Here is a 26832-nt window from a genome sequence, read left to right as displayed (position 1 = left end):
AGCAGACACTTCGCGACAAGAAGATTTCAGAATCGAAACAACTTTTGAGTCATTCTTTGTGCTTCAAAGGCGTGCTTTGACGACGAAATAGCTTCGGTATGTTTCTGTTAGACAGTATTTCAGTTAGAATTATTGATATAAATGTTATTTGAAAATTAATAAAGTAAAGTAAAGTATAGAGTCAGTAAAATTTGAATGAGATAGGACTATTATCCCTTTACGTGCAAATTGTAATAGATATATCAATTATATGTTTAGCAGAGAATCTTCAGGTTTAATCCCTTCCATGTTCATTGCCAGCACTTCACTCACCGACTCAGGTACTGCCGGAAAGAAGAAAGACAATGGGTACGATGACTAGTTCATAAGATTAATAATTTCTCAGTAACTGATGTTGCGTGTATATCCTGTATGACGTATTTTATACTCTGCGTGTGTATGCACACATAGGTGTGTGCGGCTAGGCCGTGGAATTGCGTTGTTTCTCAGTCCTTATTACATTCACTATAATCTACAATAATTAAAGAGTTCACAATTAGTGACGTAATTAGATCCACCTACAAAGAATTATAAGCAACAAAAAATATGATTATTACTGTCCAATTACAATGATATCCTCCGTATCATTCATACCAGTAGTGCAAACTTTTTAAAGATGTTCGTACTTATTATTGTAATTAAAACTGAAATTTACACGTGTCTTTATCATGTTCAATGCACGTGGGTAACGCCTTCGTCGGACAATTTCAGGAAGATGCTACGTAGATTAAAGCGTGAAAATTGTGAGAATCGTAGAACCAGTGTGCCGATGTGTTTATTTTGTCATTTTTTAAATATACAGTTAAGTGAGATAAATAGGATACTTTCCGGTATGACCGTTAATTGTAGATAGGGCCAGACACGTTGGTACAATCCCTGACCGGATTAGAGTTAGGCGCATTTTCACGTGTTTCAGGAAATTTGATTTGGGAAATCGACGGTGAATTACGATGACGGAGCATGCCATTTATCTCTGACTTTGCCTGTCAATTTTTCAAATTTTCAAACAAACGTTTATGTATTGTTGGAGCATACACATGCGACCGGACAGCAATCACTGTGCGACGTCCATGTGCATTTGAATTAGCTTCCTCGATTTATATTTTTATTTTACATCGTACCTGTGACAGCATGTTCCTGCTCCTGAATCATTTTATGTTGTTTGACCAGTAACTTCCTATATAGCTACGCTAGAATGTTATTAGTGTTGCAAATATATGAATCTGAATGTATAGGTTGATAATTATTACTGTTGCGCAAATAATTGCTATATAAAGCCTTTAGATCTCCGGTAGATAGGGCTTATAAACATATACATTTGCAATAGGTATGGTTTATGAGCCTCTAGATTTGTAAAAGAGTAGGACTTATACAAAGTTTTAAATGTCTTGCAAGAATCTTTATGGAATCAGTAAAGCGAGATTCAAGTGGTATTTAAAAATACGTAAAAAGATATCCAAGGTTTTAGAAGGCATATTCATCCCACACACCTGTTCCCTTGCCCTTGTTATACTCGTATAAATTTACAGTTAGGTAGCCAGCGTTTCAATTCAATTTATAGTTAGCAGTTAGAAGCAAAAAGAGAATTTCGAAATCAACTTTCACTATTATTTCCATCTTGGAATTTCTATGTTATTAAATGAATGGTAAATGAAAGAGCTTCTGTAAATAATTACATTTATTTATTTATCAATTTCACAGTATAACAGTGTATACGATACGCTGAATATAGAATAATCTCTGCTCTTTATCCTTTACTAATTAAGGCGATTAGTATGTGAGTGATCGGTAAGAACATATATTATATAGCACGTGTACTTTTTATTGGTCGTCACGATATTTTTTTTTTTTCGCTTCTTCTTCTTTCGCTTTCCTTTTATTTCGTTATAGAGGTACGCTACCGTTTGTTAGCCTATTCTCTTGCACGTTTGTCCTTTCTCTTCTCGACGGTAACACATCTCTACCAAGTACCGTATCAACAACTAATTATTTTTCGTAAGACGTTAGTTTTTTTTTTTTTTTTTTTTATGTACTCGTGCGGATAAGGCCACAATTAGTGATTTTCCGCGTGTGCGTGTCGCACACTCGTCCGGCATGCGTGTGTGGATGCGTGTGATTCTTTTTCTTTCTCTTCCTTTTATTTATTTATTTTTTTTTCAATTTTTTATCATTTTCTCCACTTTGATGTGGTTAATGCAAAAAATGCTCGCGAACGTATATCGCGGATACGCGAGATAACAAGATCATTTCGATCCTTACTGACTTTCTTGTTCGAGAAAAAGTACAACGATCGAACATGAAGGTCTATTGCATTTAAAATTCGCGTTTTCACGCATTTGCGAATATGTGCACTTGTGGGCTCGTGTGAGAGTTAAAATCGTTCCGGGGCTAACATAGGAAAGATAGAAATTTAGTTAGAACCGTTGGAGTAATACAAATGTAAAATTTCTACATTAAAAATCTCATACATCGAAGAACTCGTGAATTTGAAAAATTTTGAATTTTTCTAACAACTGTGCACCCGAGCCCCGTCGTTTTAATTAGTCGTTCGTTATACTCGAATTTTGCACGAGTCTTACTGTACAATATCGCGGAGCGATAGATAGAGATAGAGAGAGAGAGAGAGAAAAAAGGGTGCAGTTTTCGCGCGTGTTGGGATTCGCGTTAGTGTGTACGTGTGTGATTGTTCGCGATTGTGTTCGTGTGTGTACGTGTGAGTTTAAGTTAAATAAAAATAATATTATCATAGGTATATCAAATTTAATTTCGTAAGAATATATAGGATCCATCTGTTCTTCCTTTCTTGTCCCTGTCGTTTTACTTTTACTCCTCGCGTTGATCTTTGTCGTGCGTTTCTCTATCATTGTACAAAGCGAAAAGAAAGAAACAGTAACGTTAATAACACCACGACAGTACGTAGCTTCGTTCCACTTCTAAACACACAGCTCGATAACTTGACGACAGTAACTATACTGATTAAGGCGGTTTGATTCTCGTACTTTTCAAGGCATAATCCTTCGGTTTCTCCAGCGCGCTTCTCTGCGATAATTTTTACGTTTGTTCGATTTTACTTTCCTTTATTTCTTCGGCTGTTACGGCGCGACGGAGAAATCGGAATCGCGAGTGACTAAAATGATCTCTAAAGGCTACGAAGCTAGGAAGTACCCTCGTTTCTGCTCGCGTTCTCTGCTTCGAGATAATATGCTCAAAAACTCGGCATTATTACCGAGCCGATCGAGAAGAACAGAGAGCTTTCCGACCAATACGAAAAAAATCGTCGCGGGATGGTGTCTGGTTTTTCAATAAAAAGTACCGCGTTTTTCAACTATGAGCACGTATACATACGTATAACGATATATATATATTATTATACGTATGGGAGAAAACACGGTAATTTTTATCGCGTTCGAGAGGTGGTGACTAAACTATTCAATTATCCTTCTGCAATTATGTTAAAGTTGGTCGACTTCTTTCTTCTTTCTTTCTTTTTCTCGAAGCGGATTCTTCCAGTTGTTTCCAAGGGAAGGTTTCTTAGCGAGGATATTATTCCCGTATATAGACTGGACACCGTAGACCCTTGATAATTCTCGTTTTCTTACTCCTTTTCCCTCTCCCCTACTTCTCGTTCGTTCTTCTTCGCTCGATGTTTCACTACCCCTCTACATCAACTTCATCTTGGCGCAATCAGGGCAGATAATGTCTTCGCCGTCGGTGATGAATCCACGACCGACCAGCGAGGTCTTGCAACCCGCGCAGATGAAACAATCGTTATGCCAATGCCTGTCCTCGAAAGAGATGAAGCGAGTTCCGCCGATGCCTGAAATACACGGGCAACGAATCAGAAATTTGTCCCCTTCAGCAAGAAAATCTTCTAAGAGTTAAATGAACATCGCGAGGGATAAAGTTTATCGCATTCGCAAGAAGAAACAGAGATAAATACCTGTAATCGGTTTGGAGCAGGCGGTGCATCTCTTGGCGAACAGTTCTCCAAAGCAATCGGCGCAGTAGGGCTTGTCGTCGCGGGACGTAAATCGCTGGCCAGCCAGTGAATTGTTGCAGTTGCTGCAGGTGAAGCAGTCTCTGTGCCACGGTTCGTTCTTATACGTTACGCCGCCACTGGTGATAATCTGGAACGATAAGATCCCTTTTATCTATTCATTCTCTATACAAGAACACATTCTAAACGAACTTTCTTCGCCAAACGGTTAAACAGCACGAGAATTCTTCGAAGAGATAGTCGTTTGCTGAACTAAAGATATTCGTTAAAACACGCGAACAATCTTCTTGTTCATCAATTTACCTTGTTGCACTTAACGCATCGGGTGGCGAACTTGTCCTCGTAGCACGCAGCGCAATAGATCTCTTGCTCGCGCGGAATGAAGCTCTTCGTACCGATCGGGTTCTTGCAGACCACGCAGCAGAAACACTTCTCGTGCCACTGCCTGGTCTTGTACTCCATCTTCTTGGTACCTAGGATGGGAAAAAACACCCTTCAGACCTCGAAACTTTCCCCCAAAAGAACAATACCCTCGCGTAATATCACGTTTCCGCGAAATAATTATAAAGCAACGTCAAAGAGGTGGAATATTGTAGCAACGTCTAGACGATCGGTCTGTAAGGGTGAAAGTTTGCAGCGTAGGGTGCATTTTGCGTTTGAACGATCGCGTGCGGCACCCGACGAGCTCGCATGTCCGTCGTACAATTCTAGGGAGATGACTTTCCGACAGTTCACCGATAAGGAATCGTTCTTAAAGGGAAGGCAATCTGGTAGAGAAACGCGATTCGAACCGAGGGTCGTTTCGAATTTCATCTTCCATTCCTAGAGGAATTTGATTTTGTTGGCGAGAAGTTATTTCGACCGACTTTCGTGACGATTGGTCGTGTTTGTACAAGAAGTAGGTTAGAAAGTTCAACGAGACAGGTGTAAAAAGTCGCGCAAAACCGGAAGATCGCCGGCGTAGATAGGTGTCATCTCCCGCAATGCGGTTTTAAAGTTTCATGCACGGAACTTTCTAGTCACGGCTGTTAATAATCCGCATAAGATGGCTCGCTGCACTCATTCGACTCGATCGTAGTCATTTCTATCGACCAACAGAAACCTACAACTGATAGCTACCTTTTCCCGCGATACCTTTACCTACAACTTCGCTAAGAACTTGACTCGCATATTCATGACCAAATTTATTCCAAGTGGTTGTTTTCTCCGGCACGCGCGGAGAAGGAGAAAATAAATTTCGCTCTGGTACACCGATCGTAACGTGCAATTCCACGATCGACGAAATTACCGGGTTGCGAGCGAGCTCATCACTGGTCCTCTATAATTGGCCAGATCATCAAGTCCCACGCTTACGATCTTTCGCTTTCCGTTTACGTGAGAAGTCGCGCGAGCTTCGAGTCGCTTCCTTTCTCGTAGTCACGATGAACACAGAACCGATCACGATCCGTCACAATCCTACGAGTGGTTACGCGTCCACTTTTCAATCGCCTTCCTCCGCTATGATATCACAGAATCAAGAGCTGTTTACTAATCGTGACAATCGTGACACTTCGACGATTCCGCGTTGAATTTTTACCAGCCACGGAATCTTCTCTCGTAGGCGTTCCGACATTTCTCTCGCTCCTTAGCTCCTTCCTCTTTCTTTGCGCCGCACCAAGGGCAACCCGAGTTAACGACGACTGGCTATTCCGAAAGGTGATCTAATAGGACTTAGAAGAGGTCCGAGTGATCAGTTAAATAATACCATTTGTGGTCCTCGAAGTTTCATGAATCATCGGTTTCAACGTCTTTCGACACCTACCATGTTTCCTACTTTCTTTACCAATTTTAATTCGTTTAAATCTTATCCATTTGCCCATATTTTAGGAAACTTTCTCGCAGTTCTTGCGCTTACGGAAAAGCGGTGGAGCGATGAAGCGTAGAAAGAATCGACGAGGCATACTCAGCTCCGCTTGACCATCTGTTGCCAGCAACGTCAATATAATCAACGCTTTATCATCCACCGCGTGGTCGTTGATAAATGAACAGCGCGCCGTTACCGGTCCCATAGTTTCCGATCAATCAGTCACTGCGAATTAGCCTGTCCCTTGTAATGCCCGTTCGAATCAAGTTTATTTCCATTTATCGGGATCTTGGATCTACACGTGGACGATCGTATGCCTAATTTGCGCACAGAAGGAGCTACAGCGTCGAATCACGCTGTAATAGCAGAACAAGTTTTGGTAATAGTCATTCTTTTCTTTTTTTTTTTTTTTTTTTATATCGTAGAATACAATAGCGTTCGAGACGTAGAAGAGATAGCTAATCATCCGAGGCAGACGCTATTGTATTCAAACGGAGCTCGTGTATGGGAACCGACGAAAATATAGGTTGAGAGACCGGCAAAAGGTCCTAATTACGAGTTGTGCAAAAAGTTCTGGGGGCGAAACGAGTAGCAGGAACTGTAGCCCGTGTATTTTTTGGCCGTTTGCCTCCCGATATAGATAGCCTAGATTCCAGTGGTCCTCGAAAATGAAAAAAGCAACAGCTTTCCATGCGCTATTCCTCTGGTCCACCGTGAGTCAGGAGAAGGCTTGTGACGTCACTTGGTCCGAGCAATACCTCCGTATATGTATAAAGTCTGATGGTCCAAGGCCGACGATGTGGTAATATCGCATTATACATGTCGCTTTAGCTCGCTCGTTACCACTGTGTTTCATCGGTCTGATCGACTGTGAAAAATTGCGCGTTCATTCGTATTAGAATAATTCGGAGGAGCGGTTAACCGTTAACTGACTGTTTCCGATGTTTTTACCAAACTTTCGTCGAGATCGTGTCCGGAATCGGCTCTTTTATCCGAAGGATCGAAATAGATTCGCGAAAACCTCGTGTGATTCGAGTATTTCTGGAAACAGCTAAGCGTCGATCCGCTAACCGCAGGTCGAAGATTACAGAGTCTTGAAATCGAAGATCGTTAACGCGGTCGTTCCGGATTTTACGAGATCTCGAATCGGCGAGGTTCTGGTAATCCGTTGAAAGCGGCGATTCTCGGCCACGTCAAGTCTAAATATAAATTCACCGACGAGGAGAACACCGGGCCTCGGACTTTCCAGATCTACGCGAGCGCTCCGGGACTAACAGCCACGAGAATTTGGTGAAGCGAACACGTGAAATTCGACGCGGCTCAGGCTTCACGACGCGTCCCTTCATAAAGCGTTATTAGTTATTGTGCAAGAGGAAAATATAGAACACGGTGGCCGCATCCGGCCCGTTTTTAAATCATTCGCCGTTGCACAACGGACTTGAAACGTTACATAAAACTTTACTCTTCGTCGTGTCGTGCCTACGACAAGCCTCGAACGATCAATCTTGCCGCGATTGTTTTCCCACGTCTCCTTTCTCGCGAGCAAACTCGAAATCGTTCTTTTTCTTACTCTATCGGGGATTTACGAGGCGCTAAATACGTAGTTGATAACGGTCGAGGCAGATTGCGCCGTGATAAGAAAGTAAGAAATTTACCTCGGTAGATATTGATGCATTTAACAACAAGCGTGAATGACAGTCTAGCAACGAATTACATCACTTGTATTAATAGGACTTCTTATCTGCGTGCACGATTTTTTAATCGAATGGTTCATTCTGTTCGGATCTATCGATCGCGGTTGTCCACCCGATCTACTTGTCGTCACCGTTTCGATCGATCCACGCAGGAAGAACGAACCGAGGAAAAGTCGCGTTTCACGAGGATCTTTTTCTTTTTACCAGAGTTCGCGAACATTCGAATAAACGACGAATGACATCATTATTTAATCGCAACGAACTCCAAGCTGTTTTGCAATTGACCAACGACAAATTTTGCCGCATGCATTACGCGACGATGCTGGACTTCGTTAGATGGATTTGCATTATGAATTATCCGCAAACAAACCAAACACCAGTATCGTCTTTCGAATAAAACAGCTTCTGTTGAACGTTAAAGTTAAAAGTAACTAGAAGAGAAAAACGAATTTTCCAGGAAATGTTGAAACGTTAAGTGACACGCGTGTCGCGACCGCAGCCGGAAGTATCGAACGTTTTATTAATCCCACGACACAGTCGATCACGATCGTATAGCTATATTAATCATAAAGCTTGAGTGTACGATTAGCATAGAAACCCGTCTGTTTGGTTTCCTACCGCGTCTCTGGGTGATTATCTCTTCTCTAAACACGCGCTTCGCAAACACGTTTTCGTCTTTCCCGCTAGATTTCGTTAGACGTTTTGTTATAGTCTCGACGTTATTTACGATTTCTTATTAAGAACTGTGTGGTTGATCGAGTCACGGACAATTAACCTGATTCACTAAGCAAATGTATCCACGGACGATCGAATTGTGTGGCCGTGCTCGTGTTTCCACATAAGGTCACGGTTCCCTTCGAATTCCCTCTTTTCCTCGGAGCCTATTTTTCTCTCTCTCTCATTCCGTTTTCCTTTCTCTATTGCACGATTCGCCGACTGTCCGTTCGATCGGATAGTTTATCGCGGGCCGGTTGCGCGACATCGACCCACGATCGGCGTGCCGATGTCGACCTTAGGAAAACTTGAGAACGGAACCTTATTCGTCGCCCCCGCGTACATCGCGTGGTTTTGCAACGTCCTCCAAGATCGATCCGGAATGTCGGACACGATACTTCCCAGAACGTTTTGTTTTCGTCCGAGTTGTTGAACAAAAGATCATTGAAAAATAAGAAAGAACGTCGTTTATCATTTTCGTCACCTGGATCTGCCTTTTTCGGATCTCCCAACAGACAGTCTTTGCCGAGACAGCATCTGAACTTAGGGTCACCCTCCATTGAAAACATGCTGAATATCGCGATATCCTCGTCCTTTTCTTTCGCCCTTCTTATCCTGTCCTCGCCCACCTTCTTCGTTTGCAGGTGCAGCTTAGTGGATAACCGTTCGCTCAACGTGTCTGTGGCCATCTTTCTCTTCGTTTCTTTTTCTCACGAGTCTTTTAACTTTCACGACAAAACGTTCACTGAAATTTCGATATCGCGATGGGATATAAAACACCGCCCCTTAGATTTCTCACCCTCGATCGCGCAATACTAAAAGAGTTTGCACTAAACAAGCTGTAAAACCGTTAGACATAGAACGCATATCGTTGTCGTAAAGAATAAAAGAATCGTTGCTTGTACTATCGAGAAAGTTGTAAAAGTCAAAGAGACGGTCGCAAGTGCCAAGTATTTTTATACCGGTGTCGTTCGAAGTAAAAGCATTCGAGCAAGATATCTGACGTTTGTCCGAGACCAGACGTGTTGCTAGACGTGTTTACAGCGTCGTTATCCAAAGTAAAAGCGTCCAAAGAATAAAATACGATGCGTCTACTATCAATTTTCTCAAGCAACGCGTGTCAAGAACCGATCGAGAAGTGAGAAAATCAGGAGCTAACCTACGGGAATCGGAAGAGAGCCGAATTGACGCGCGAACACGATTCAAACACGACGCAAATACAGCGTCTACGGAGAGTAGAAGCTAAGGAGAAGAAATCGGCCGATCGTGCGATTGGGCCGGAGTCTTGCGAGCCACTGAAGCAACCGAAGCGAGCCCCCTCGCTGGACTCACCGTGCACACCGCGAGCACGCGCAACGTGTCTTCTACTCCGCTGATAAGTTCGCCTTTCCGCTCCACCAGACCCACTCTCCGCCATCCTGGAGCGCGTCCGCGAATATTTATATATTTACGCAGCGCGTTCGCTCCAGCCCAGGCCCGGCCTCGTTCGTCGAACCGGCTCCTTTTCGTCTCTTTCGAGATTCATCCGACCATCTCCTCTGCCGAGTACGTCTAGCATCGTCACAGATGCAGAAGCGAGGAATCGTAATTGACGCGTGCATTAATCGATCGAACGACGGCACGTTTATTTCGATCGTTTAAACGTCGTGACATTGATGGTTGCTTCTATAAATGCAGTTTGCTTCTTTCGGCTTAAATGATATGCATTAACCTCGAAGTTAACAGGCGCGCCGATCGCTTTAGCCGCGGTAGTCATCGGTTTTACATCTCGTTTGTCACGACGTTCACAAAGGGGAAGGATTTCTTGCCGTAGACGAACGATTTTCTCTGCACGATTACGCCACCGAGTACCGTGGTGATTAGCGCACGGGCAATTAGTGGCACGGAACTCTTAAACTTCTTCTCTTTCCGACGACCAGATTATTATTTCTGCAGCGCAATAGCCAAAGAAACGAATGACAAAGTATTTTGCTTGAAGAATGAACTAATCGGCCATGATTCATCGAAAGAATTGAGTCGATTAACACGTTCTCTGATAAGCGACGTCAAACGGCAACAGAATGCGCTCAATTCACGATCGTCGCGTTAGTTTAACCTTTAGTTGGTCGTACTCGTTCGATCAAGTTATTGATTCTTCGTCCTGTAATCTCTCGTTTCTTTTAATGGTTGAATAAATAACGGTATCTTTATCGTCGATATCTCGAGACTGCGTTGTAAAACTCAATTACTCGTTAAAGATACTCTATGTCAAAAATTTGCAAAGAGCGAACTTTTCCGCGGAAAACCAGATCGCTCGAATACGGCGCATTTCTTTTTCACGAAGTTCATTCGCGATGCACCACGCTAGATATCGCGATCCGATACGCGCGGTTCGAAAGGTCGCGCCGTATACGGACACGCGGTGGTACCGAGTCATTTTCGCAAATGATTCCTCACCGATCCAGTAACTATCTGTGCCTCTCTTAAGATTTAACGAGACTCCCACGCGAGTCACGTAAGTCGGAACCAGTCCATCAGAGGCACGAACCTCGTTCGCCAAATCGATCATCCATCCTAAGCTCTTAGCTTTCTCCTCGACAGTTTCGTTTAAACGTATTCGAAGCTAATTCGTATTCTCCGAATTTCGTTGCCGTACGATTTTACTTGCACGGTGTCTCGTTCAGCTTGTAGCGTACTTGACCGAATTACCAACCCGTAATGTTTCAGCGGAAGTAGCTGCCCTCGAGCGAAGAGCTACCTTTTCCCAAAAGAAACAAGGGGAACTAACGTTTAATCGTCGGGGCTCTTCCGAGGTCTACGATTCTCGAGGAATCAGCGGCTCGTTAACAGAGGCTCTCACGTTGTCGTCCCAATTACCTGTGTAGTGGCCTGAAGCATGGTCGCCGAGGCACGCGTGAATCACGCGATATATAGGTCGCGGTGCGCTCCACCACGCCGTCTGCGATCTCCGAAGGTTGCGAGGCGACAAAGCGATAAGTCGTTCGGAGATTGCGTTCCGCGCTTGTCGAAAAAGGTCGCGCGCATAATTGCTCGACAACCTTTTTCGACCCACTTTCCCGCTTCTCGATTCGCTCAGTTCGAAACCCGCCAGAGAAATCGTCCAACGCGAATTTCGTTCCGTGACTTTCTTCAATCAAACATCGACGTCTGCCGGGTCCAGAAATAAGACCAGGTTTGTCGTTTAAAATACGTTTCAATAGGAAACGAAATTTTTCGGAAAATCCCACGAACCATCTGGACACGAGCTTGAGAATCAGAGATCACAGAAGTTTAAGCATTTCCTTTCCCTTTGAAAAGGATCGCGATAATTGGTTCGAACCTTGACTCGATTGCCTTAATAAGAAACGCCGAATGCGAGATCTATACTGCCCGTGTGTCGCACTCGGGACCGTGAGTCATTCCTCGGGGGTCATCGCTGCTGGAAAACAGGTGGTTCGATCGATCGTCTAGACCGGACCTCCTATAGTCGGCCGGTGGTGAACGAATTGGTTATTTCGGGTTACAACGGCAGTCGTATTTTTATCGCCGTTCGAACAGCGTTCCTTCGAATTCAAGCACTCGACAGGATACGCGTAAAAGAAGCGTTCTGCTATTTCTGCGATCGAAGAAATTGGTTTCGAGTTACGTACCAGCACGGAAGATTTCGCCGCATCCATCGCAACGGCTGGCGAATTGGGCGTCGTAGCAGTTGCCGCAGTAGATCTTGTCCACCTTGCTACCGAACTGTTTGTCCACCAAGGACACTCTGCACCTGTTGCAGAGGAAGCAGGCCTCGTGCCAGTGCTTATCCTTGTACGACAAATCCTGCAAACGATTCGTCGCCAATTATCGTTTGCTCGCTCTCGCCTTACGGAGGTGATAATCGTTTTCGTTTCGTGTAACGAACAAGCGACGGACAGGTTGCGAAATGAAAATACGCGAATGGGAAACGAAAAACAGGATCTCGCGAATTACACGCTGGTCGAGCGGAGGAAAACATCGATTATATTTGACGCAGCGGCCTTTGCGACTATAAGAAACTCGCTTTAGATCCAGCGTCGCCTTAAGCAAATAGACTCGTTGCCGGTCGGTCGTCTTGCCTTTTAGACTCGAGTTACACAAGCGTTGTGACGATGACGTCCGTTGTGACGGAAGTTGTAGCTACAGTCACACGAGCGTTGGTTTTGATCTCCGTAATTTTCTCATATCAATGCGCGTATCTAGTATCCATACGTAGCCAAAACTCACGATGAATTCGAGATGACTAAAAGATGCATTTTACACGATCTATGATGCATTTAGAACTGACGAAAAGAAATTTTTTGATTATCTCGGCATGTCGCGGCCGTCGTTTGACGAATTAAAAGAACTGAGAAGATAAAACAAATTTTCCGGTAAATTTGGATACCACCGGGTTTATGCTAATTCTTATAGGTCGTGTTTACACATTACGGATATTAACCCGCCGTTCGTTTGTCCAGTTTTAAAGGAAAACAAAAAATACAACAACGTTCGTGTCAAATCTGACCAACGTAGCTCGCGTGACTGATCTTATGCAAAACGATAGAACGTTACGACGGACGTTGCAACGTTCTACTACGTTCCGACGACCAACACGCGGATACAAATCATCGAATTTAGAGAGAGAAACGCGTTTGTATCGAAATGAAACGCGGGTTTCCATTCCGGGATCGATTACAATCGCGAACTTGTCGACCTTTAAGCAATGCTACTAGAGCAGTGTGTCATTCCGGCGAGGAAAAAGGTACGCGGATCCTTGGGTGTTTGGTTCGCTACGCGAGAAAATAATTTTCCATCGAGTTGGCAAACATCTTCTCGCGTGATATCGATTTGTCACGAAAACCGGCCGGCGAAATAACGCTGTTCGTGGTGCGCTTCTTCTGGTTTGGCTGGCCAAGTAGGAGGAATAACAACGACGAACCAGCGAGAAACGGAAATAAGCAGGCACCTGCATCATCGTTTCTATTTCTAGGAATGAGTAAATCAACGCCCATGCTCGTTCGTATATTGCCACCTCGTCTTGCGATCATACACGAACCGATAATTACCGATTTTTACGCGACGTCCGACCGGCTTTACTTCGAACCACGTAATTCTTCGATACGGCGAAGGTCTTTCGATTTTTTTTACGCGTGGAAAGGGTGGAACGATCGATCGACGAGTGCCGTGTGCCGCGAATCTAAATTTAGGGGAAAACTTTGGTTTTCCGCCCGGTTGGATCGTATCCAAACCCACGTATCGTCGTCGTTTCGTGAAATATCTCCGTTTCTATCGGGCGCGTGTTCGCGGCACCACGTATCGAGAGAAAAATCGAGCGTTTGGGCGATCGAGGTCGATGAGTCAACGCGTTTATCGCTGGAAAAATAGGATCGCTAGATATCGGGAATGAAACCGCGATATACGTACCTTGGAGTCGATACCGATGATTTTGTTGCACTCCTCGCAGCCATTAGCGAAAACGCTCTCGTAGCATTTGATGCAGTAAGGGTGCTCGTCCCTGAGCACGTAACGCTGCCCGGTCAAAGATTCGTCACACTGCCAGCAACAGAAATGGCCGCTGTGCCAGTCCTTGTTCATCGCCTTCGTGTACTCGCCACTGAAAATCAACTGGAAACGAAAAACGCGACCTGTTTAGAGACGATCGTTCCTGTCAGGTTTCTCTCGGAACGCTCGTTAGACCCGATCCCCTTAATACGTTAAGGCAATCGAACGATTCCATGGAACAAGGAAAATGTCGCTTTAAAAGCGACGTACTTTTTCCACGACAATTTTTGGCAACGCGAAATATTCGAGAGATAGTTTTGGCTCTGTCTAATTTATACGCGACAACTTTGTTTTTCTTTTCACGATAAATCTCGTGGCATGTACGACGACATAAATTCCAGATACGCTCTTCTCACAGCATCGTTTTCTCTCGTTTTTTCGTCCGACGAAATTTCCCACCGACCGAACCGCAAAAGTTCCTCGCAATCTCTCTCTTTCATTGCTCGGTGCTGCAGTGTCTAGCGTATCTGCGACGGTGTTGCGATAGATTTGCTGGTTATATGTACCTTGGTTGAGTGCTGTTGTATGTGCTGGCTGAGTATTTTTTGTACGGGAACATATAATCGTGGCGTAAAGAAAATGCATAAAATGTATCGTACGAATTACGCGGCGCTCTCGATCGTCGATCGAGAGGATCTCGCGTCGCGAACCTCTACTCCTATGAGAGAAGAGCGCCCCTCGGCACGAGAAGCTGGCCAGTTACCCGGAAATTTCTCAAAGTGAACGTGTTTTGAAAACATTACCAAATCTTTCGAACTCTCGTTACTATCGGAGCTCGTTCCTATGTAGTTCGTTATTTTAGTAGCTCGTTACTTTGGAACGGTAAGGAGAAAACAACCAGTGGAAGGGGAGGAGGCGACGAATCGACGAACCGACCGCGGCAAACGTAACCATGAAATTTCGCTATCGAGGTAAAGTAGGTCGAGCCGGAAAGCAAATACAGCTCGCGACCAAAGAGCTTGCTTTCGTCCGTTGCCGAAATGGATCATCGACTTTTCTCGTTTCCCGCGAATATCGAGATTCGCGTTTGTCTTTCACCATCCATGCTGAAACTTGGATCAACGACGAAAAAGGCAAAAATTTCACGTGACAACGATCGAGTTGGAAAATCGCGCGGGTTCACGGGTGACGGCCAAGATCTCGTTTCGCGAGGTTTGCGATCGCAAACGGAAAGCTCGTGGCTGAGAAAAAGGGGATCGTCGAAAACGTGTTCGGGCCGATCCGAGTTAGATCTGCAGCCAGCACATACTCTTCGATGGCGTGGTGATTCTGCGTGCTGTCGACCTCGGTGATCGTGACCTCGGCGTTCTGATCGTGGCTCTCCCTGCGCTTCGTCGTCTTCTTCACTTTGCGAATCTTGCGCTCGGTGGTCGTGAACACTACACCGTCTACTTCCGCCATCGTGTGCTACTCGTTGAAGCTTGTTTCGCGCGTTTAACAATCTCGGTCGCGAGAATACTCTCGAATGTCGTCTCACGAGGAAACGAGGAGAAGAACCGGGAACCGGACGTGTAGTCCAGGAGAAGAGACGAAAAGAAAGACGAACGCTTGGAGCTTCGGAAACGAAGAAGGCTGATTGGCGCCTCTATGAAAATGTAAAACCGGAGCGTAGTCGGAGTGTTCCGTGTGTAGCCAGCAGCTTTCGAGCTTGCGAACTGACTGAAATCTAGGATCGTCGCGCTCCGGGCATCATCATATCGGGACGCTATTTTCGGCGTCCCGACGACTCCAGAAACTCGCCGCGCGCGTCCGCCACCCTCTTCCCCCATCCTCCTTTTCGCTCTCTTCTCTTCCCTCTTCATCTTCCCTAACCTTCTACTCCTTCTTTTCCTCCGTTACCTCCTCCTCGTCGAGATTCTCGATGCAGTGTGCCGGGTGCAACTTCTCCACGACACCCCTCTTTCTCTCTTTGACTCCGTTGTCCCCCTCTTTACTCGTTGCCATTCGACTCGTTAGCGGTCGATCGCGACAGGTTACAGGTTCGCCGTAACGCCGGTCCGATTCCTTGAAATTTTTCCCTTTTTCTTCATTTTTATTTATCTTTTCTCGATTGCGATATTTCTGGACACTTTAACGTTGTCTCCTCTGTCTGGCCGCTCTCGACGAGACGAGAGAAATACAGACGATTCGATTTGTGAATAATCAGCAGGACGATCGTTGAGTATCGCTCTATATACTAACTCATTCGATAGATCAAATTAAATGAAATTATACGTTGCTTTCTGTTTGCGATCGAATTCGTTCGATAAGTCTCGGAATTGGGAGCAGTGGTAGCGTGGTAGATAATTTCGTCGATGAAACGCAACTAAGTAATCGACGATCAACGAATCGGATCGTTGCTTCACGAACGATGGAATTGGAGTAAAGATTTTTCCAAAAACTTTCCGATCTAGGTTAGAGATAGGATCGACGCGGAAAAACTCTTATCGATAAAGCCATTTGTAAACTATTGCGATCTATAGAGATTCATAGGAAAGGTACGAAAGCGTCATCGATCATTCACGATCGTTTCTTGAAACATCGACAAGTTGATCACGTGCCAAACAGGTGGTTCCTGGTTGACGCGGGATGAAACTACGCGAAAAATAGAACTGGCCGGAAAAATAAAGAAGAAGTCCACGGTGTAATTGGATCGGAATGTTCCGCACATCACCAATTCGTGTGGCCCACCCACGTTCCGCATTCTCATAGTCACCGATACCTCTTTCAGCCGTGATTATCAAACTCGACCAGTGATTCGCGTATTCTGGTCCGGTTTGGAAATCGTAACCATGAGAGAGAATTACGGGAACACGGCCATGGTAGATTTAGGCGGTGGTCTCGATTTCACGGTTTCACGGTAAATCGCCATTCCATCATACAGATATTTCAGGAACGCCGGCCGTTTTATAAATAGCTGGAAAATGAAAATCGCCCGTCACAGGAGGATGTGATCGCCTACGCGGATTGAGAATCGTGGCGGGCGGTAACATAATATCGGCCACGAGGGGTCCGGAAGAGGGACGATTAAAAATATAACGCGGCTGAAAAATCGGGTCGACCAAAATAGTGGAATATCACGAGGATTCTTTTGGCGATGAGCTTCTGGTGTACCAGCGATCGGTTTGAAAACGTCTATGGTGATCGTAGACGTTCGACGATCAGCGATAGATCGCTGATGTCCGTTTAATACATTTCCATGATGTACATTTTCAATCTTAATTCTGTTAAAGCACCAACCAGGAGGATTCCAGGACGACCAGGTAAAAGTTAGTGTCTCCGTAAATCCCATAAACGTTGGTAAAGGGAAGCCCTGAGAAAGTGTCGCGTCTGAGGTAAACGACGAAACACGAGTGCGATGTATAGGTATATTATTTGCAGGCGAGTACGAGATTGATATTTTGGGAGACCCCACGCGAGGCACACGGCACCAATGAACGTGCCAGAGAACTGTGAGTATTTCGTACGAAATTGGGATCGCGTTTTCTCACCCCGTCTCCTTACAATTTTTTTCCCTCTACAACGTAAGATTCCAAGATTTTGGGGATAACAATAGCGGGTCCAAGATCGCCAGTGGCCTCGGCCAGAGTCGAGGCTGAGGGATATTATGCAATCGTCGCGTCGCGTCAGTGGCAAATTTTCTATCGTTTCATGTTGGAACCAGGTGGCATTTGTTTTTTATTTCACGTAGAATAAATCTGATACCAGTCGGCTAGTAATTTCGCACACCGCCGTTGTCTCGCGGCCAAAAGCGATTCGCCATTAGTTTTACGACTTCGTCGCCGCTATTCCAGGTCGGCTATTTGACAAATAACGAGCAAGAATTCGGTACCATCGGTGAAAACACGAGTCACCGTGATTTGTGAGTATATCGTCGTTGTTTCGCGCGATCTCGTTTGTACACGCACCTTCTTAACTATTTAACGACCAGGTTGATCTATTTTATAACTGTAATCGTGGTTAATACGCAGAGTTTAAAAAATATCGCGATTGCCGAGTGTTACACGAAGCAAGTACGATGACGGTGATTAGATGGTCAGTGTTAGTGAAGAATATTCGATAACGCGACTCCTATCAAATTGTCTCGAGTTCAAATCCCCCCTAGTGGGGTTGGAAATTAATTTCTCTGTTTTTTCTTTACAGCTTTTGGTATATTAGATTTCTAACAGTCAGCAATTAGTAATTTCTTCGAAAATAAATATTCGTAGGATTAACATCGACTGTTATTTGACGATGAGTGCTTCTATCGATCTTTTGGATTTTCCGAAATCTCAAGTTCTTCAAATTTCTCGATAATTGAGTGGGTGACAGCGACATTGAGTCGAGTAAAATCATACATACAGCGGGGAAAGTGTGTATGGTCGTTTTCAACTGTATTTTACTGTCTAAAGAGTGTTGAATGAATTGGGTGTAACTAACGAGTGTACTCGGAGAGAGACGGGAGGAGCTTCATTGATAGCGTCATTACCCAGAAAGCTTTGTTTCGATCGGGATCCGGTATCGAGTACTGTATCCGTCCAGTTGCTGCACTCACATCCTCCGCGTCCCAATAATCTTCGTCTTCGAACGAGGACACGGACCTAGATCCCTTTCTCCTCTTCTTCTCGTTGAACTCTTTCGAGTCGGAGTCTGTTAGGATGTTCCGGATTCTCTGATAATCCTCATCGTCCGCCTCTTCGAAGCTGGATATTTTCAGCAGACGCGCCTCATCCTTGGATCTCTCAACGGATGAAGTTGCATTAGTCATCGAGAAGTTATCTCGAGCGCCGTCGACGTCGTCGGCCTTGTCCCTGGAACCGGATCCGAATCTTCTATTCTTAAAGGTCCTTCTGCCAAAATGATCCCGAGACGTGAGATCTCTTCTGCTCTCGGACAGACCAAGAACCGAGCCCTCCAGTTCCGTCGAAGCTTCCAAGCTCGGTAGTTCCTCCTCGAAACTGGTCTGCACCTGGACGGACACGCTCCTCCGACTCTCCGACCTGGACATCGTGGGACTGTTTGGGGGCGACGTGTTGGTCCATTCGTCTCTCTGGTAGCTGTCGATGGTCTGAACGGAGATATCCGACTTCCGTCTCTCTGGATCTCGGTGCCTCTTCGACTTTCTCGGCGTTAAATTCTCGGCGCTTCTGCTCACCTGTGCGTCCTTCGATTTCAACCTCGTGGGCTTCCTCGTGATCGTGCCGGAGGACTTGATCTTCTTCCTCTGACTCGGTATTCTTACCGATTCAACTTGATGTTCGGCCGCGTTCGGCTTCTCGGAAAGAATCGATATTTCGGTTTCTCGGAAATTTTCGAAGCTCTTCGAAGGTTCGGGAGACTTGGAGCGAGACTTTCTGATCGGTTTCCTGGGATATTTCCTTCGCTCGTTGCAATCGGACTCGTCTATCGAGGATCCGCCTTCCGAAGGACTCTTGTATCGTTTGATCATTGGAATCGATTCGAAGGATCTCATTGTGGGCGCTTCGTTTCCGGAATCGTTGTCGAACGACGTACCCACGTCGCTCGAAGCTCCGGAACTGGACAACGGATCGTCCACGTTGAAAGGAATCGGCGTCGGTATTCTGACGTATTTCTCCGGTTCCGCGGTTATCACGGACAATGGTCGGTCCCTCGAACTACTTTCCATTCGCCAGTTTTCAGCCGCATCTTCGTAAATATCTCGTTCGTATAGATCCCTGTGATCGTTCTCCGCTTCCGCTTGATCCTCTCGAGAATCGCTCGCTTGTACCAGATACTCGAAATCTGGACTGAGCCTGGAGTCCGGGCTTACCCTGGAGGGTAACAGGAAATCTCTGGTGCTGCATTCCGACAACGCGCTGTAGTCAAAGTTCTTGTCCAGGGATCGTAGTTCGGTTCTGATTCGTAAACTATACTCGTGGAGATTCTCCAATTTGTGCTTGGCGCCACGAGGCAAATTCACGTCGGTCGAGTGACTGAAGCTGCAGATGGAGTCATGAGTGCTCATAGTATCGTTCGGCTCGTGATACGAGAGACACGGTGTGGCTGGTTGATTGATCCTGATCACGACGCCGTCGGTGACGTGACGGAGGCAGGCGAGCAGCTCCAACATGCCGACGCATCCGATCAGTATCGACATCATTAAGCCCATCTCGAAAAGCGTTCTTGGATTTTCCGATGAAAAACGGTAAGAGCGGTCTTCTATCGTATTATCATGAAGAAACGATATTTTTCTACGCGAATCACTTTACAGATAGACTATGTTACGTCACGAACTCGACACGTCAAATACCCATACAGTTGGCGGTGCTTCATCCTATCGTTCTTTTCTGCGAGCTCGTCGCTCTTCGGGAGCATAGAAGGGACCGCTCCAGGATGATCTACAAGAGAAGTCCTCTCGGAAACATATACTGCAATTCCTCGATCTCGGAGGGCGAAGGGAATCTCGGTGGTGTGCGTGCTACATCCATAAGATATCCTCGGGATCTCGACCGAACTCTTGGTGTCACTCGGGTAATCCTCTGGGCTGACGTCACACACCCGGGGGACGAAAGAGAGGAAAGAGACGAGACGAGAAGTTAAAACGACTTCCTAGGGGGGGCACCCACCACCCACGCGCACCCACTGGTCCACAACGGTGGCGTAGCCCGTTTTGCAGGCTGAAAGGCGTCGCGGGCCCTGACCGAGCGGCACGTACTCGAGGAGGCGGTGATCACGCGATTATCGGCTTATCCATGCGGCCGGATGGCGGCCAGAGAACTGTTTTATTTTCCGTGGGCAAACCGTTCGGACCCGGGGTAAACTAGTGGCCGTTCGGCTCGTTATGTCGACGTAACGTTCGACTTGAGGAGCAAACCGTGGCTAAGGCTAAAGTTAGCTCGAATGTCCCTGGACGCGAATCTCTGTCCTTAATGCAGCGTACGCGTCGCGATCGATCACTTGCTCGAGATAATTAACGGAGCCCGATTTGGCAGTCGCCGCGTGCGACGTCCGATCATCGGTCGCGCGATTAATTGCGATCGATGCCGAGCTCTAATGAGCCAATCCGTTAACCATCGTTCCTCGTCGTGTTCGGAAACGTTGGCGCGGGGGCGTCGTTTCGATATCTGTACGACGTCGCGACGAGAGAACGAGAGTTTGGCACCTTCGGTCGCGATCGTTTCGCAAAAACGAACGATTCGCCGCTTGCAACTTGATTCGCGTCCAAGCGCATCTTTAAAATCGATCATACAGCAACTAGCACGATCAGTGCGAGCTCTAGTCGCCGTTCTTTTCGTTTACATCGTCTCATCTTTCGTCGCGAAACTTTCGAGCGAGAGAAAGTTTCCAGGATTCAAGTTCAATTGCGGCACGACCTTTGATCCGTTACGTCGATCAATTAATCCAATCCCATTCATCGTTGCTCTCTCTCTCTCTCTTTCTCTCTCTCTCTCTCTGTCTCTTTCTCTATGTTCGTTCGAACTCGACGGAGCTCCGGCGTGGAAATTCCGGCTTGTTTACGTGGCCGAGATGCGCGGCCGAATTTCTGGCGTTACTCGGACGACTTTATTTCGGTTACCTCATCGGTTACGAATCAACGAGTCGAGCCGATCTTCGATACACGTTTTGCGCGCGGTACGTCTCTCTGGCGCACGTCCAAACAGATATCGAAACACCCAGCGTCCAGCTTATCGAACTCTCGATGATCTATATTTGCGCCGTACCGCAACACTGTCCGATTGTTTCTTAAAAATCGTTTACCTTTGCTTGTATGCTTTTCGTCCGATCGTACCGACGTATACAATAAGATGATAGAAATCGATAGGCTAGGAGAAAAAACGCGATAAAGTTTCGAATTGCGTATCACGATAGCGTATGACGCGTAAACACGCGCGTCACGATGGCGTCAGTTTCCATAGCTCGATTTATCGAACACGATCCGGTGGAGTAAATTGATTTACGATTACGTTTGCTGCACAGAGAACACCGCTGGTTATGCAAAACGACTGCGTCACGTTCGTTTGATCTGTCGTGTAAATACGAAGAAGTGGACGGAGCAATTCCGTGTGCTTTTCTTTCGCAATGATCGAAGGAGCGCTGTTTGGATTATGAGTATCTTTATTTCCGGAGCTAAAAGAGGATCCAACGGAACGAACGAGAGCTTTGCCCTCTGCCTCTCTCGATACTTAATTCATCGAATCTATTTCTAACGTTAGACAGGATTTTTCGTGTAATTTGTATAGTTAATCGAGTGGAACGACTTCTGAATGGAAAGCGTCAAAGATACGATAAGCAGGCGCAAGGTTATCGCTCTCTGCCGGAAAGAAGATCTCGACGTCTCATGAGATTCCTGCTGCTATGGAGCGAAAGACTGACCGTGTGATCGATGGTCGATTCATTTCGTCCACACCTGGCACTTGAACGAGTAAATAAATCATCGACGAAAATAAAATTCCGTCCTCCTCGTCCTATCTAGTTTCCTTGTGTATTTACATCGAGGAACGTCTTGAAACAACGTAGCGACAATAGTGGGTCGCGACGATTAATATTCTGATTCACGAAACGTTTCTGCCAGCGAAACTGAGCTCGTCGCGTTGTTTTCACGATATAGTTCCAAACTTCCTTCCCCGGTTGGATTTGCAAGGTTACGGTTTTCTAGTCACGAACCATGGAATTAATTTCTCGTTTATGAATCGTTGGTTTGGCAAACAGTCGTGGTTGGACCTTGACCCCTTCCGCTCATGGATCGACTAGAAATCGTACACGGTTGGTTCCGCGGAACAGCCAGAAGAATCGAATCGACGTTCGTTCGAAATGGAAGAACGTGGATCGATCTGAAAATGCGGCCGTAGAAGGCGCGACATTCCACGGTCGTGGCGAAGGGTCGAAATTAGTCGACCCGATTGCCACGAAAGCCGGTTCTTCTGGAGGGAAACGGAACAATGCCAATGTTATTTCGGTCGATGATCGAACGTGTGTGCCATGGTCGAAGAAAAGCGTGCCACCGGATCTCTACGAAGTCATTTCGCGAGCCGACCGAATTAGACCGCTGAGAACTTTGCAGCCGTTCCCACTGTTCCTAGGACGACCCTTCGTTCCACCTTGTGTCAGGTGCATGGAATCTTTTGCTCAACGAGCACGTTTCCAGCTTGCGGCTCGTTCACGCTTTCGTGACCCTCTCGAATAATCTTTGGATCAAAGATTTTGTATCGTTGCTCGGATCGAAATTCATTCTGATCTTACGTGAAACTTAGACGAGTCGAGTAAAGAACCGAGTATTGTCAGTGGGGAAACAAAATGCTAAATACAAAAGCTGCGATCTTAGCTTGCCATCGTATTATATGGAATGTCGGTCGCGCAGGCGCCCGCGTGTTTACGCGAAATAGGTTGATGCATACATTTTTTTCGATAATCGCTCCGAGAATAGCCAACCTTCGACGCTGCATCGACCATCGTGTTTATCTTTTACGATTCCTTGCGTGGAAACTTTGCTTTTAACTGTCTCCGAGGCTCGAAATCGATCGTCGCGGCTCATTTTGGAACCGGTCGATACGCGAAGAACGCTGTAGCAGCAGGGAAGCGGTCAAGTGCAAAGACCTAAACAGAATGCTAGTCGTGCAGCTCTCTGTTTCCACGACTTATCGCCCAAGTTGCTCGGTTTTCGTTTAAGTATTTTTGACGAATGAACGCGGCTCCGGTGACCTGAATTCGCGTCATTCATCTTCGCGTTGCAACAGCGTCGCGCTATTTTCGAAATTGCTCTCGTACGCGGCTTTTAGTCCGAACGATCGATTCCGTCTGCTATAATACTCCGAAGCGCTGGCTCGATGAAATTTTAAAGAAACATCGAACGTTAACTGCTTCCGAAAAAGACTTTTATCCTCCGAAGCGAAACTTGGATCTAAAAGTAGTAACGCGTAATAGTATATATTTTGTCATGGATAGATCATAAATAAATGCGCTTGAAAGCGCAAATTGCATTAAAATACAAAGCGTCTTGCTATTCGCTTTTCCATTCGGAACGTTCTTTCGTTTTCTAGCTGCGACGATCGAGAAGGATATCGGATCGATCAGAGGCTAACCCGTAGCGTTGCTAGCGCGAGCTAGAACGGTCGAGCGTTCGAAGATGCACGCTCGCGGGTCAAATGAAGGCGCGAGAGACAATTTTTGCGCAGCAGACGCGTAGTACGTGAACCACGACGCTCCCGAAATAGACAACGCGGTAGAATTTTACGACGGCGACGCTATAAAGGCTTGTTGCGTCACTGTTACGCCACGCTTTTCTATAAAGGCCGTTTGTTTCCCGTCGGAGGCTCAGACCGTCTTCCGAAATGATCGTCGATGATGCTCGAGTCACTCGCTTCTAAACCTGTCGCGTGTTTTTTATCAGAAATATTCACAAGATTGCCGACGCTCTCGTCGAAATTTCTTACGAGATTCTATCGAGATCCGGTTACGATTACGTTGGCCGTACGCCCTAATACGAACTGGGAGGGAACAATGCGAATGTTCGTTGGGTGTTTCTGTATTTTATTGTCAGACAGAGTGAAAGAGTATTGATCGTCGATCGACGAAAGGCTATTGATCGTCGATCAAACGAGTCTTTCGAGGATCGAACGTTGTCCTCAGCGGGTAGTGGCTCGTGTGTGGCTGAGTGTCACTCGTTTCACTTACCGAAACTAGAGACCACCGCTTTTACTGCTGCAGAAAAAATCAAAGACGATCGCGAAGATCCGAGAACGCCGGACTCGACGTGACTCGCGCGAATCAGGAGGACGGGAAACGCGACTAGATTCGATCGAAGAGGGAAGAACGGGTTGGTCGATTATTCTCGCGGTTTGCTAGGCCTTTCGTTCGCCTCCAATTGACTGACTCTAATAAAAGACGGGAACGGTTCTCGGTGTCTGGACACTATACGATCGTGGTGGGAGCTTCGACAAGAAATCAAAATAGATTACCGACCGGCCGCAGGTACGATTAATAGGGTTTCCGGTTGGAAGAAAACCAATTCGGACGTGTTACACGAACGAGAAAGGTGGTAACAAATTGTAGCAGCTGAAGCTTTGTAGCTTCTCGAGTTAGCCGCGTTCCAGAGGAACCATCTTTCATTCGCATCGAAGTTTCTCGATCCTGAAAAGCTTCGGTTTAGGACTGTCACTGTAGTTTGAGTTAATAAAAAAGAAAAAGATGAAACATCGACAAGTTGTTTGATTATCCCAGTCATTTCTTTGAGAAGAAGAAACATGGAAACGCGCGGTACTCGATTGATCGTATATTTGAGTAACGTTTAATACAGACATCGAAACGAGTGAGTAAAGTTATTAGTCAGCGACGAATCGAGATAAAAAGATCGTAGGTTTGGCCAATTCGCGTTTCTACAACATAATTCGCATTGCGCAGTGGCCACGGTGACGAGCATGCTTGTACGATGTTCGGCTTCAATCCTACACGATTCCTATTTCCGTCCATCTAAATAAAGCCGAAAGCGGCCCAGTTCCGGCGCAACGCGCGAGACAACGCCTCGCGATTGCGCTGCACTTCGCATTATTATGCCGCGGATATTTTAACAACACTCAGACTGTTTACGATTAGCCAAGATCGACGTTTAAACCGTCGCGAGAGCTCGATATCTGTCAGCGAGAAGAGCGAAAGTTTCCAGACAAGGGAGAGAAAGATTCTGGAACAACCGAATAAATCGTTTGACGATTGCATAAAATTGCACGGTAACTTGTATATTACTCAATGAGAATTTATTTGCGCCGGTGATCGCGTCAATGTCGACGGTAAATCGTTCGTAAGCTCGGAAACGATGTTCTCGTACGCTTAAGAGCGGTAAACAGGCCCGAGCTTGGCACGAATCGCGATTTACGCGTACCTTGACAGCTGACTGTGCGCATTTGGGTCACCGGTGAGATTTCAGGTTTTCTTAATGCGAAAGCAATGCCACCGATGCAATAAAAACGCTCGGCGGAACGATGCAAAGTACCTTCGCAAAACAGTCGCGCGCGATCTTTCGTTTTTTCGCCGGATCTTAACCGTAAATGGAAAAATCGACCGCGTGTGAGACGACGAATCGGATTCGCTTGAAAGAGTAACAGTTAAAAATTGTTGGTTTCGTGAAAAGTAATTAAAAAAATATGAATTATCGTTTATTCCGCGCGAACGATTCAGTATTTCCCGCGTTAGAATTCGAAACGTGCATCGACATTCGTTTCTACGTATCGATAGCAACGATCGAGGTTAGCAAACCTCTACCGTCGATAAAGGAGATTTCAGTAGATAAGAACGTTTCGTCACGGAGTGAGTTACGGCTATCTTACTAGCGCCGCATGGTAAGTTTATCTGATCGGGTACGGCCGGTACTATTTCCTCATTCGAGCGGGAAATTGAAAACGTTTAGGCACGTTTCATTAAGCAATTCGCAGCTTATTCTCACTTTCGTCGACTTGAACGTTGCCATAAATTGTCGTAGAAGTTTCGATTACCGAAATTTGCGAGCAAACGGCAAATAAACGTACTCACCTCGTCGCAAGCTGCGCACCTGGGTTTCAGCTGTTCGGCGTAATGCCTCTCGCAGAACAGAGTGTCGTCGTGTACGCAGTAAGCGAGATCAACGAGAAGCTCCTTACACTCTGTGCATCGGAAACAAGCAGGATGATACAAAAGACCCAACTTGCTCGCTGATACGGCGAGGCTACCGTATTTCAGGGGTGCGTGACACGCGCCGCAATCCTACAAACGAATCAAACACTCTTAGTTTCGTACTTCGATAGAATCGCATGGAATAATAATATTCGCGTTGACACTTACGAGATCTCTCTCGAGTACTTCCTGTACGCTTCCGATATCCAACGCGATCTCGTTCCTCGCCGCCATAAAATCGTCGGCGCTGCTGGCATGTTTCGGATTCAAATGGCGACAATAAGCTCTGGCTAAGTCCTGCTTAGGTAGCTGAATCGCCAATTGTCGGTCCCTGTATCGTTCCCCAGGCGTGCCTAGCCTGGGTACGGATATCTCCGGCAGCATGGAGAAGTATTCTTCCACCTGTAACAAAAGGGAAACGTGCGTGATGTAGCGCCGATGTA

The 26832-nt window shown here is 46.0% G+C and overlaps 1 protein-coding gene and 1 long non-coding RNA gene across 12 annotated transcripts in view; one reads left to right on the top strand and one right to left on the bottom strand.

Annotated features, from left to right (window-relative positions):
• Positions 1-1699: 1699 nt before the first annotated feature.
• Positions 1700-26832, bottom strand: part of Lmpt (four and a half LIM domains protein limpet) — a 70536-nt gene continuing 45403 nt past the window's right edge. For 5 of the 11 annotated variants that reach the window (XM_072001264.1, XM_072001259.1, XM_072001265.1 and 2 more), the window contains 7 exons: positions 26558-26791; positions 26270-26479; positions 13694-13894; positions 11917-12091; positions 4340-4509; positions 3980-4166; positions 1700-3856 (listed from right to left, as the gene is read on the bottom strand). In XM_072001264.1, coding sequence (XP_071857365.1) covers positions 3699-3856; positions 3980-4166; positions 4340-4509; positions 11917-12091; positions 13694-13894; positions 26270-26479; positions 26558-26791 — 1335 coding nt within the window. In that variant the 3' untranslated portion in view covers positions 1700-3698. Of the gene's footprint in view, positions 3857-3979; positions 4167-4339; positions 4510-8771; positions 9033-9446; positions 9582-11916; positions 12092-13693; positions 13895-14337; positions 14589-15080; positions 15510-18278; positions 19920-26269; positions 26480-26557; positions 26792-26832 lie in introns of those variants that run through there. The other 6 variants (XM_072001260.1, XM_072001261.1, XM_072001266.1 and 3 more) reach the window with 6 other exon arrangements.
• LOC139986176 (uncharacterized) lies at positions 19814-22106 on the top strand. Its single transcript, XR_011799590.1, has 2 exons — positions 19814-19955; positions 20022-22106. It is a non-coding gene; the product is annotated as an uncharacterized lncRNA (long non-coding RNA).

This window comes from Bombus fervidus, chromosome 4 (genome assembly GCF_041682495.2).
Source record: "Bombus fervidus isolate BK054 chromosome 4, iyBomFerv1, whole genome shotgun sequence".
NCBI classification, from domain to species: domain Eukaryota; kingdom Metazoa; phylum Arthropoda; class Insecta; order Hymenoptera; family Apidae; genus Bombus; species Bombus fervidus.
The sequence above is the reverse complement of the archived record's forward strand: the minus strand, read 5'-3'. Positions and strand labels throughout refer to the sequence as shown.